Source organism: Hippocampus zosterae, chromosome 14, assembly GCF_025434085.1.
Source record: "Hippocampus zosterae strain Florida chromosome 14, ASM2543408v3, whole genome shotgun sequence".
Lineage (NCBI taxonomy): Eukaryota > Metazoa > Chordata > Actinopteri > Syngnathiformes > Syngnathidae > Hippocampus > Hippocampus zosterae.
This window is the reverse complement of record NC_067464.1, coordinates 19,943,301-19,955,428: the sequence shown is the minus strand read 5'-3', so window position 1 is coordinate 19,955,428 and position 12,128 is coordinate 19,943,301. Positions and strand designations below refer to the sequence as shown.

Below are 12,128 nucleotides of genomic sequence, written 5' to 3'. Positions count from 1 at the left end.
TCTCTGCTTGTGGAATCCTTGTTCTGTCCGGAATCCTTCCTGTAGATCCTCCCTCTTTGCTCCTGCAATTGCCCCTCTCTCATCCCGCCCCATACATTTCATATGCCCTGCTAAGTACTGAGGTCTGGTGAAGGGTCTGTATAATAATCCGTTTTAATTAAAGCTGATTGAATGCTCCACAGCAGTGAACTCGATTCGCAGCTACCAGGCGGCATCCAAAACAGGCACGTGGATGTTAATTCTCCGTCAGCACCTCTCTCACCATTGACTATCGGCTGCCGGTGGGTAAAAGTCATCTGCATCCACATGTTCGCAACAACACTCTGACAGATGCAGGGGTGGTTTTGGCTTGCCTCAAGTAGATTATTTAAATTGTGCTTTCATTTCATGAATATGAGGTGTCCTCAAATAGACACTATTTTATTTGAAAAGAAGTCTCAATTATGTAGCCTTTTTTTTCCAGAATTCAGAATATTTTTGACAGAAATCAAAATTGCACGTTCTTTGTAGCAGCTCACTGATTCCAAAGAGGCAACATATGGTTGTTTTGAAAGATAGAGGGAAAAAAGATATATGCAAAAAAAAAAGGTTTTGTGGTTCTATGTGAATTGATTTTACTGGGTGAGATGTTCCAAATAGATTTTTGAGTATTTTGTGTTGCCGATGCCTGGAATAAACCCTGCCACAGTGCAGTACGATGGAATGGAAAAAATTAGCATGACACTGAAATGAACATCATTATGGGCTGAGTAGGGTTTGTGGGTGTTCAATGTGTGGAAAATGTATTTTGGTGTTGTTTAGTTTGAAGAGAAATACACAATATATGTTCATTGGAGTCTCCAGCCCTTTTGGAAGTCGGTCACAGGGGAATTCTGGGTGCGCTCATCTGGCCGACAAGCTTGTCGCCCTCGGCAGAAGAGAATGGGGCGGAGTTTGCACCTGTGGCCTCCTCTTTGCGAGGTGGATGCATGAAACGGAAGCGCTTGGCGCGCCACCAATATAGAGAGAAAAGAAGTTATTAGGTCAAAAGGTTGCACATGGTGGCCATGAAGAGGTGCGGACCTCAGAGCAGGCCTGGCCACTGGCACAAGGCCAGAAGAGGGACAAAAGAGGAGCGACAAAAAGAAGAGACCCAGAGGGCCGGGCGCCTGGCCAAAGGAGAGAACAAAGGAGAGTGAACCTAAATGGGCATTGATTATATTTTTTGTTATACAACTATTAATGGCCAGTTAAACAGTGTGTGCACACTTTCATTCAGAAAAATCCGACGCGTTGACTTTTCCATTTGCAATTGCATTTTCAGTCTGTGTATCCTGTGAAGGTGTTGATTAAAAAGTCTGATCCGATTCAAGGGCAAATTAAGATGCTGAAAGTATTCATTTCGACACGTCCGCCGCGGTTGGTAAGCAGCCCTTGAGGGTTGCGTAGAGACAACAGGAACTGAAACGCAAACTGCCTCGAAATGCCCAAATAAATGAATGCAAACAAGTATGTATGAATGCATTATTCTATAAATTGGAAGTCTTACAAAATACAATCAAGTCAAAACTGAACAAAGCATCTACCGTAATTTAACAGTATCTATTCAGGAGTTGATACAAGACAGATTATATGGAATTTTACATGATTTGGACAAATGCAAAGAAATATTACTCTCTGTTAAAATAAACTCTGCTGATATGGTTCAAAGCAAAATTACTATGCATAAATACGTTTATCAATTATGAGAATGATTGGTTAGTTACTAAATCTGGTAAAAATGAAGATTGCTCCAAGAGCTTTGTCAAACCCAGTGATAGCCAACAAATAAGTCAAACATTTCTGACGAAAGAAAAAAATAAACAAATCAAGTCTGACAAGAGATGCCAGTTTGACTGAAAAGTCCTCATCGCCAAACACACTTTCGGGCTGAAGCAATGTACCGGTAAGCTGCGGTTGAAACTGGTGCAGCGAGGGTGAAGGACAAACATGCTCTGGAGCAGGGATGCCCATTACGTCGATCGTGATCGATCGATACATCGCGGACTGGTCCCAAGTCGATTGCGAGGGGTGTAGAAGAGAAAAAAAACAAAAAAACATTTGTGTGTCTTTGTGCATGTTAGTAAGATATTTTTTTTGTGTTAATGTACGCTGCACCCAAATCATCATATTAGTCTCATTTTCATAAAACGTATTAAAAAAATAAAATAAAGCAGGTAAACCTACGGTGGCGCGTGACCTGCGTCACCGGAAATTGTTAGCGCTCAGCAGTCTGCAATTGCAGATAAGAGCTGTTGCGCTATATCTTTTATCTTTATCATGATTCTCATTCAGAGTTTGTACAATTCACTGAGGGCGCGGGCAAAGAATAGGAATCTCGAGGGCCCAGGGAAGCACTTTAGGCTGCAAAAGTGCGTCACATGCCTTCGTGTCAGGTTGTTGCTCATCAAGGCGTGCGTGCGTATGTGCATGCGCGTGAGCGGTAACGGGTCGATCGTGGGAGGTTGGTTGATCGAAAAGTCGATCTTCAGTCCAAAAAGAGCAACGAAGATGGAAAGAAGACTTGACCTTGATACTGTAATGGCTGTTACTGCTGCTGAGCTCGCAATGTTCAATTTTCAAGCCTTCCCAAGCCTCAAGACGATGAAAACATAATCTTATTTTGAAATAAAGAAAAGAGCAAATAGAAGCAACACATCCAGTTTCAACTGTCATGAAAAATAAATTCTTCACCCAATGGCAAAGGAATATCAACCCAGTTTTATGGACCGACAAATACAACCATTTATAAACCAAAGATGTGAGTGCATAGCTGTCAGCATATGGCTCTGGACAGAGGCTACTCTAAGGCTAAACAACTTTTAGAAGAGCACTTTGGAAATGAACACCACAAACCACCGCTCCATACATGGAAAACATTCTCAACTGGTCAGTCATAAAACCCCAAACTTTCAAATCCTGAGAAGCATGTGTACTCTTTTTTCATTCATCCATCCATCCATTTTCCGATCCGCTTATCGTCAAAAGGGTAGTGGCCGTACGGAAGCACATCCCAGCGATCTTCTGGGAACAGGCGGGGTACATCCTGAACCGGTTGACAGCCAATCGCAATTTCTTCTTCTTCTTATTATTTTTTGGTGAATGTTGTAATGAATTGCGATTGGCTAGCAACCGGTTCAGGGTGTCCCCCGCCTGCTGCCCGAAGATGGCTGGGATAGGCTCCAGCACCCCCGCGAACCTTGTGAGGATAAAGCGGATCAGGAAATGGATGGATGTTGTAATTAGTGAACTAAATATGACAGCAAATATAAAAAGGTCTTTAAGATCCTTCTGTACAAACTAAGCGAAAAATGGAGAGTAACCGCTTGAGATATTGGAAGAATCCCATCATATGGCACAGCTTATTGATACTGTCACATTCATTGAACAACGGGTCATTCAGAATATCACAATGTAGCCCCTAAATCACAGAAGTCGAAATCTAAAAGAGTCGTAGTAATTACAAAACTAACTACGGTTACCACCAGTGAAACTCCTGCATCAGCGTAATCAAGACATTATTAAATGGCAGAGAATTTCACTTGCAAATATCACCAGTATGTTTACTTTGGTGAAAGTCATCCATTGGCGAGACAAGACGAACTATCTCAAGGAGAACCCGTGAAGGAATGGCAGATATCAAATCCCTGTCCTCTCAGGTTAAGGTCAAGATTTTGTGCATTTCTTTTGGTGGTCTGAAGGCAATTTGTGAACTGACTGTACATCCGTTTGGGGCATCTTCTTCACTCAGTTGTGCATGTTACGCTTTCTGAAAGACTGCAGAAGATAATCCGAACCAGTTTCCTTGCTGAGGTAATTGACACAGTCAATGTAAACTTTCATATTAATGACTGACTCAAAAGCTTGCAGTCTGAGGAGGAGGCTGTAAAATTGGAGTCGACAGACATTTGCCATAAAGGAGTTTTCATTTGATTTGACAAAATGGATTAGCAAAAGTCTAAATGAAACATATGCAAAATTTCTTGGCCAGAGGAAAAACTGTTTAGGACAAGTAAAAACTAAACTGTCTGCAAACATTTTTTGCAACCTTTGAAACCCCGAACTGGCTATGCTCGCAACCCTTCACAAACATTCGTCGGTGGGTGACATGCCATCTTAATGTGGAAAAAAGATGGTATTTTAAATCGAACTTTCTATTTTTGTTCAATATTTGCCTCTTGCCCATATTGACATTATGCTCAAAACTATTCCAGAACGAGTCACAGGAGTGAAATAGAACGCAGACAGTCAAAAAGTCAAACAGCCTGTAAAAGTAACAAGGACTAAATGGGGACCTGTGCTTGTTCCAAGCCACTTTGTTTATGTTGGCACTGCAACTGATCACACGTAGTTGAACCCTTCAGAGAAGGCAAGTAGCACAAGGGGAGTTGTCGGCACGCAAGCAGATAAGTTTTGATACTGTTTATAGGAGAGGAAGAAAAAACAGTTTTGACTGTTTCTCTACGCTCCAGAGTGAGGCGAGAACTCCACGTTGTGCTTTTTAATGTGAAGCACCACTACAGGGGACGCGGCAGTGGGAGAGTCAGAAAGATTCAATCTAGGTCACAGCCACACAATTACTTCCCAAGGGTAAGCAGGAAGCACATAACACTTAACTGGAAATTGTTATTTCGATAGCACAGTGACATTACAATGATTCTTTGTCAACTTAAAATCCACGTAACTGCTGCTCTTGCTGTTTATTACATCACTTGAAACAGTGGCGCACTCATACCTTCTTGAGCCGATATAAAATCTCTCTGAAATGTTTTTGGATGCATGATGACATTTGGTAATTTTAAAACAAGTAGACTAAAGCCAACGCCTGAATAATGAGTTCAAAGGGATGAGTTCAAAGTGACGGGTTTTTTGGCTCAAACTACACGGGAGCCTCAATGAAAAGGCAAATCTTCCTCTTGTCATACAATTTGGACTTTATATTTGGAATCTTGTGTAGACCAGCACTCTTCACGCGTTGTCAGTTTTCACATTGTTTTGTGTTTTTATTGTATTACAACAGGGCTGGCTGAATTTGCATTTGGAAAATAACAATAGTTATAGTTATTGTGAGATATATATAGCCCAATGATGGAAGGAGGCTTACGATTTACAGTGGTATCTCTACTTCCGAAATGAATTGGTTCTGGAAGAAATTCCTGAACTAGAAAATTCTGTAAGTAGAGATGCATTTTTCCATGTAAATGCCCTAATCCGTTCCAAGCCGCCGCAAAATTCAGACAGAAATGTTTTTTTTAAAGCATAACAATGCATCGAAATATGTAACAATTGCATGTTACAAATAGATTATTGCACAACAAATGAGAATTGTGCATAATCTAAAAAACAACGAATAAAGAATAAAAATGATGGTCATTTAACTTTTAACTACGTCCTCATCGTTTTTTGCCCTCTTTAGTTCATGTTCTCTTACAGAATTGATTTTTGCCTGGCATTTTGGAAAGAACTGATCCAAAGACGTTTGCTTTTGTCGGCTTTTAACGATCTTTTGAAAATGTCCAAGGCAAACATCAGCATAATGAGTGATCGCCCGATTGGTGAACAATTTTTCTGAGTGATTCGCATTTACGTAGAACTATCGGAACACCTCACAGGCGAATAATGAGGACGCTGTACAGACACACATCTATCCAACTACATACATGGACACATTCGGTAGAGGTCCCTCTTAGCCAATTGGATGCTAGGATGATGCCCGGCAATAGCCAATGGCAGAGCAACTATAGGTATGGTCCGTTCAGGAAACTTTGAGCTGCGAGAACCAGGCCATATTGAATTTTTACCTTTCCTATCTTGAAAGGTAAAAATATTTCTTTCGTAACAAGAGGTAATATTTTCCTGTTGAGGCGTTTCATAACCTTCGTATGAATATACATTTGTATGTAGTCTTCCCCGGTGCTTATTATTTTGCATTCCAAATCAAAATGCAATAATGCTATTTTACAGAAAAATGAAAAATGTTGGCAAAAAAAGATGCCAACATTGAAAAACAAGCACTACTTTCAAATCTATCAAGAATAAAATTAAGCCTACACATGAAGCCTTAACGGTAAGGAAGTGACACATAAAGAAAAGGCATTGTCAACACAACAAGAATCGTGAGCTACGACTGCAAATTTCTCATGCTGCTTGGATTATTATCACAATGACAATAAACGATTGTACTCCTTCAACGTTGAGCCTTCTTGGTCAGACGAGCATGTTATCTTCATGAACAAATTCAGCTGTTTGCACATTTATTTTATTTCACTCCTGTGAATCAGTCTTGAAAAATTCTCTGCATAATGTAGGAAATAAAGGTTTGAATAGACCAGATTTAAGGGCCAACTCAAAGTCAAGTGAAATGCATTTATATCACTGCTACATTGCAGAATTGTCTCAAAGGCGTTCTCTTGCGTACTGTTGACAAATATTAATATAACCCTAAAGTTAGGACACACACACACACGCACAAAATATGTATTTATTTATTTATTTTATTTTGTATTTACTGTTTTGGTGGGCTGGTGGTCGAGTGGTTAGCATGTCGACCCCACAGTGCAAAGGTCGTGGGTTTGATCCCGGCTTTGGCCTTCCTGTGTGGAGTTTGCATGTTCTCCCCGTGCCTGCGTGTGTTTTCTCCGGGTACTCCGATTTCCTCCCACATTCCAAAAATGTGCATGCATGCATACATATATACATGCACACACACACACACACACACACACACACACACACACACACACATATATATATATATATATATATCAGTATATATTTAAAAAAAAAAATCCTCATCTCACCCCTCGGGTGGTGTCTGTCCCTCATTCAGCTCGGGTCCTCTACCAGAGGCCAGGAAGCTTGAGGGTTCTGCGCAGTATCCTTGCTGTTCCCAGCACTGCACATTTCTGGACTGAGATGTCCGATGTTGTTCCCGGGATCTGTTGCAACCACTCATCTAGTTTGGGGGTCACTGCCCCGAGTGCTCCGACCACCACAGGCACGACTGTCACCTTTACCTTCCAGGCTCTCTCCAGCTCCTCTCTGAGCCCTTGGTATTTCTCGAGTTTCTCATGTTCCTTCTTCCTGATGTTTCCATCACTTGGGACCGCTACATCCACTACAACGGCTTTCCTCTGCCCTTTATCTATGATCACGATATCTGGTTGGTTCGCCATTACCATCTTGTCAGTCTGGATCTGGAAGTCCCACAGGATCTTCGCTCTGTCATTCTCCACCACCTTCGGAGGTGTTTCCCATTTTGACCTTGGGGTTTCCAGTCCATACTCCGCACAGATGTTTCGGTAGACTATGCCAGCCACCTGGTTATGGCGTTCCATGTAGGCTTTCCCTGCCAGCATCTTACACCCTGCAGTTATGTGTTGGATTGTCTCAGGTGCCTCTTTGCACAACCTACACCTTGGGTCTTGTCTGGTGTGGTATATCTGGGCCTCGATGGCTCTGGTGCTCAAGGCCTGCTCCTGAGCATCCAGGATGAGTGCCTCTGTGCTGTCCTTCAGGCCAGCCCTCTCTAGCCACTGATAGGACTTCTTGAGATCAGCCACTTCAGTTATGGTCCGGTGGTACATCCCGTGTAGGGGCTTGTCCTCCCATGATGGTCCCTCTTCCAGCGCCTCATCTTCTGTTCCCCATTGTCTGAGACATTCTCTGAGTACGTCATCGGTTGGAGCCTTCTCCTTGATGTATTCATGGAGCTTGGATGTTTCATCCTGGACAGTGGCTCTCACACTCACTAGTCCCCGGCCTCCTTCCTTTCGGCTTGCGTACAGTCTCAGGGTGCTGGATTTGGGATGGAACCCTCTATGCATGGTTAGGAGCTTTCGGGTCTTAACGTCCGTGGTCTGAATCTCTTCCTTTGGCCACCTTATTATTCCTGCAGGGTATCTGATCACTGGCAGGGCATAGCTGTTTATTGCCCGGGTCTTATTCTTGCCATTGAGCTGGCTTCTTAGGACTTGCCTCACTCGCTGGAGGTATTTGGCCGTAGCCGCTTTCCTTGTTGCCAGTTCGAGGTTGCCATTGGCTTGTGGTATACCAAGGTACTTGTAGCTGTCCTCAATGTCTGCTATTGTTCCTTCAGGGAGTGAGACCCCTTCAGTGCGGACTACCTTTCCTCTCTGAGTCACCATCCGACTACATTTCTCAAGCCCGAATGACATCCCGATGTCGCTGCTGTAGATCCTGGTTGTGTGGATCAGGGAATCTATGTCCCTTTCGCTCTTAGCATACAGCTTTATGTCATCCATGTAGAGGAGGTGACTGATTGTAGCTCCATTTCGGAGGCGGTATCCATAGCCTGTCTTGGTGATTACTTGGCTTAGGGGGTTCAGTTCTATGCAGAACAGCAGTGGGGAGAGTGCATCACCTTGGTATATGCCACATTTGATGGACACTTGGGTAAGTGGCCTGCCATTGGCTTCAAGTGTGGTTTTCCACATCCTCATCGAGTTCGCAACGAAGGCTCTAATGGTCCTGTTCACCTTATACAACTCCAAGCATTCAGTGATCCATGTATGTGGCATCGAGTCATAGGCTTTCTTGTAATCAATCCAAGCTGTGCACAGGTTGGTACGTCGGGACCTGCAGTCTTGTGCGACTGTTCTGTCAACCAGGAGCTGATGTTTGGCTCCTCTGGTATCTCTACCAATGCCCTTCTGCGCTTCGTTCATGTATTGATCCCTGTGTCCACTTATCTTAGCCGCAATGATGCCTGACATGAGCTTCCATGTTGTGGAGAGACAGGTTATTGGCCGATAGTTGGATGGGACTGCACCCTTCGAGGGATCCTTCATGATCAGGATCGTTCGCCCTTTGGTTAGCCATTCTGGGTGAGTTCCATCCCTCAGCAGCTGGTTCATTTGTACTGCTAGGCGCTCATGGAGTGCTATGAGTTTCTTTAGCCAGTAGGTGTGGACCATGTCCGGGCCTGGTGCTGTCCAGTTCTTCATATCTGAGACTCTTTCCTGTATGTCTGCCACTGTTATGGTAACTGGGTTCTGTTCAGGGAGGTTTCTGTGCTCCTCTCTCAGGGTCACCAGCCACTGTGCACTGCTGTTATGTGCAACCTCCTTCTCCCATATGCCTTTCCAGTACCTTTCAGTTTCCAGTCTTGGTGGGTCAGCTCTGTTGTTAGGACCCTGCCACTGAGCGTACACTTTCGCAGGTTGTGTTGCGAACAGCCTGTTTATTCGTCTGGCCTCATTCTCTTTCGTGTAACGCTTTAGGAGACTGGACAAGGCTTGGAGCCTTTGTTTGGCAGTTTCGAGTGCTTCAGGTATGGTCATCTGGATGTACCTCTCGGGTATCGGCCTTTTCATCACACCTCTCTGGGCCTCCGTCAATTGACTCACATCTTTCCGGGCCGCATTGATCTTAGCCTCCAACCGTCTTTTCCATGGTGGGTAACGTATCTCATGGCTTCCATGGTTGCTCTTATAGCCCAGAGTCTCCAGGATCACTGATGCTGAAGCGTATATCAGCTCATTGGTTTCTGTGATCGTTACGGTAGGGATCGCCCTCAGTGCTGCATTCACACTTTCTATGAGACTTTCAGATGGTACTTCACATAGCCGTTGTAATCGGTTTCTAGGTTGCCCAGATTTCATTCTCGCCATGATCTTAGCTTTCAGGTAAGTTGCTGCCTCGCTCAGCATTTCATTCATTGGGGCTGGCCACCCAAACTCATCATCTGCATTCTTTGGGGCTTGCCTTCCAATCTCTTGTATGAGATTATATATATCTGGCAGCCTGGGGCCCTTCACCATGGAACCTGCGTTGTACCTCATCAATCTCAAGTTGTGACAGCAGTTGCCGTTTGTGGATGTTGGAACACTGAGCTACTAGTCGTTTCGTGGTCAACCGTGACTGTGGGTTTCGAAGTAACCATTTAGCCCACATTCTCTGCATGTAACCCCTCTGACTAGGGTTGCTTGAGTAGTAGCATTCCAACAGAGCCATGTTATCGCATCTCGCCCATCTCCGCTTCTCAGTAGCCCATTTTTCATCAAGGTGCTCTGGTTCCCCAGCACCTGACGCAGACCTTGTTTGGCCGGCGACGTCTGAGCCGGCATGTCATTCGTTTTATTGTCTCTCATCATTGTATGAGGTAGGCATTAGCGTGAAGGATCTTGCCCAAGGACCCACACTGGATGGTGTTATGTGCTCATTTTTGCCCCAAGCGGGATTCGAACCACAGTCTCCTGTATGCCAAACCGATGCCTTACCAACTGAGCTATCCAGCCGCTACACACACACACACACACACACACACACAAAAAAAAAATCCTCATCTCACCCCTCGGGTGGTGTCCGTCCCTCATTCAGCTCGGGTCCTCTACCAGAGGCCAGGAAGCTTGAGGGTTCTGCGCAGTATCCTTGCTGTTCCCAGCACTGCACATTTCTGGACTGAGATGTCCGATGTTGTTCCAGGGATCTGTTGCAACCACTCATCTAGTTTGGGGGTTACTGCCCCGAGTGCTCCGACCACCACAGGCACGACTGTGACCGTTACCTTCCAGGCTCTCTCCAGCTCCTCTCTGAGCCCTTGGTATTTCTCGAGTTTCTCATGTTCCTTCTTCCTGATGTTTCCATCACTTGGGACCGCTACATCCACTACAACGGCTTTCCTCTGCCCTTTATCTATGATCACGATATCTGGTTGGTTCGCCATTACCATCTTGTCAGTCTGGATCTGGAAGTCCCACAGGATCTTCGCTCTGTCATTCTCCACCACCTTCGGAGGTGTTTCCCATTTTGACCTTGGGGTTTCCAGTCCATACTCTGCACAGATGTTTCGGTAGACTATGCCAGCCACCTGGTTATGGCGTTCCATGTAGGCTTTCCCTGCCAGCATCTTACACCCTGCAGTTATGTGTTGGATCGTCTCAGGTGCCTCTTTGCACAACCTACACCTTGGGTCTTGTCTGGTGTGGTATATCTGGGCCTCGATGGCTCTGGTGCTCAAGGCCTGCTCCTGAGCAGCCAGGATGAGTGCCTCTGTGCTGTCCTTCAGGCCAGCCCTCTCTAGCCACTGATAGGACTTCTTGAGATCAGCCACTTCAGTTATGGTCCGGTGGTACATCCCGTGTAGGGGCTTGTCCTCCCATGATGGTCCCTCTTCCAGCGCCTCATCTTCTGTTCCCCATTGTCTGAGACATTCTCTGAGTACGTCATCCGTTGGAGCCTTCTCCTTGATGTATTCATGGAGCTTGGATGTTTCATCCTGGACAGTGACTCTCACACTCACTAGTCCCCGGCCTCCATCCTTTCGGCTTTCTCCCAAATATATTGTTAAAACCCATTGTTTCAGATGTACTGTAATTATTTTCTGTATAAAAAAGTTTTTTCAAACTTGAGTCTTGAAAAAGAGGGGGTCGTCTTACAATCAGGGCCGTTTTATATTTGGGCCAATACTGTACAGAGGTTACCCCAGTAAGATCTACAACTGTCATGTTTTAAATGCATACTTTATGTATTTATTTCATTGGCACATTAGTCAAGTCAAGTCAACAGTATTTATAGAGCACTTTCAAACAGCCATCGCTGCATACAAAGTGCTGTACATGGAGCGATTTAACATACACAATAAAGAGTAAGACAAATCGGTAATAAAGGCAGTAAAAAGCACCAAGCAGTAAAATCAAGAACAAATCTAAGTCATGCTGAGTCGAACGCCAAAGAATACAAGTGAGTTTTGAGGAGGATCCCCTCTGAGCCTCAGTTTAGTTCTTGGTACTTCTAACAAAGACTGGTCCACAGACCTGAGGTGCCCGGCAGGTGTGTAGGGGCGGATGAGCTCAGAGAGGTACGGTGGCGGTTATTCAGAGATTTGAAAACAAAGAGGAGTATCTTGAAAATAACTCTAAAATGAATGGGGAGCCAGTGAAAGGATGCCACAGTAGGAGTTATATGTTCACTCTTACGAGTACCAGTCAAGAGGCGAGCATCGGCACTCTGGACCAGCTTAAGGCGCTTAATGGAGGACTGGCTGACTCCAAAGTACAGGGCATTGCAGTAATCCAGCCGGGATGTGACAAAGGCATGAATTACTGTCTCAAAGTGTTCATGTGAGAGGAGAGGTTTTATTTTGGCCA

At 44.6% G+C, this 12,128-nt stretch overlaps 1 protein-coding gene across 1 annotated transcript; it reads right to left on the bottom strand.

Annotated features, from left to right (window-relative positions):
- Positions 1–6,806: 6,806 nt before the first annotated feature.
- On the bottom strand, positions 6,807–11,261 carry LOC127614515 (uncharacterized). The gene is made up of 2 exons (XM_052085866.1): positions 10,850–11,261; positions 6,807–7,337 (listed from the first exon to the last, which is right to left on the bottom strand). The coding sequence occupies exons 1-2, from the start codon at positions 11,114–11,116 to the stop codon at positions 6,858–6,860; spliced, it is 747 nt and encodes a 248-aa protein (XP_051941826.1). The 5' UTR covers positions 11,117–11,261; the 3' UTR covers positions 6,807–6,857.
- Between the last annotated feature and the right edge of the window lie 867 nt (positions 11,262–12,128).

What these genes read in the sequence shown, in the direction of transcription:
- LOC127614515 (XM_052085866.1), bottom strand. Translation starts at nt 11,116, where the DNA reads ATGTACCACCGGACCATAACTGAAGTGGCTGATCTCAAGAAGTCCTAT. An exon ending in ACATGGAACGCCATAACCAG is followed by an intron (nt 7,338 to 10,849) that starts GTGGCTGGCATA and finishes CGCCATAACCAG; the next exon opens with GTGGCTGGCATAGTCTACCG.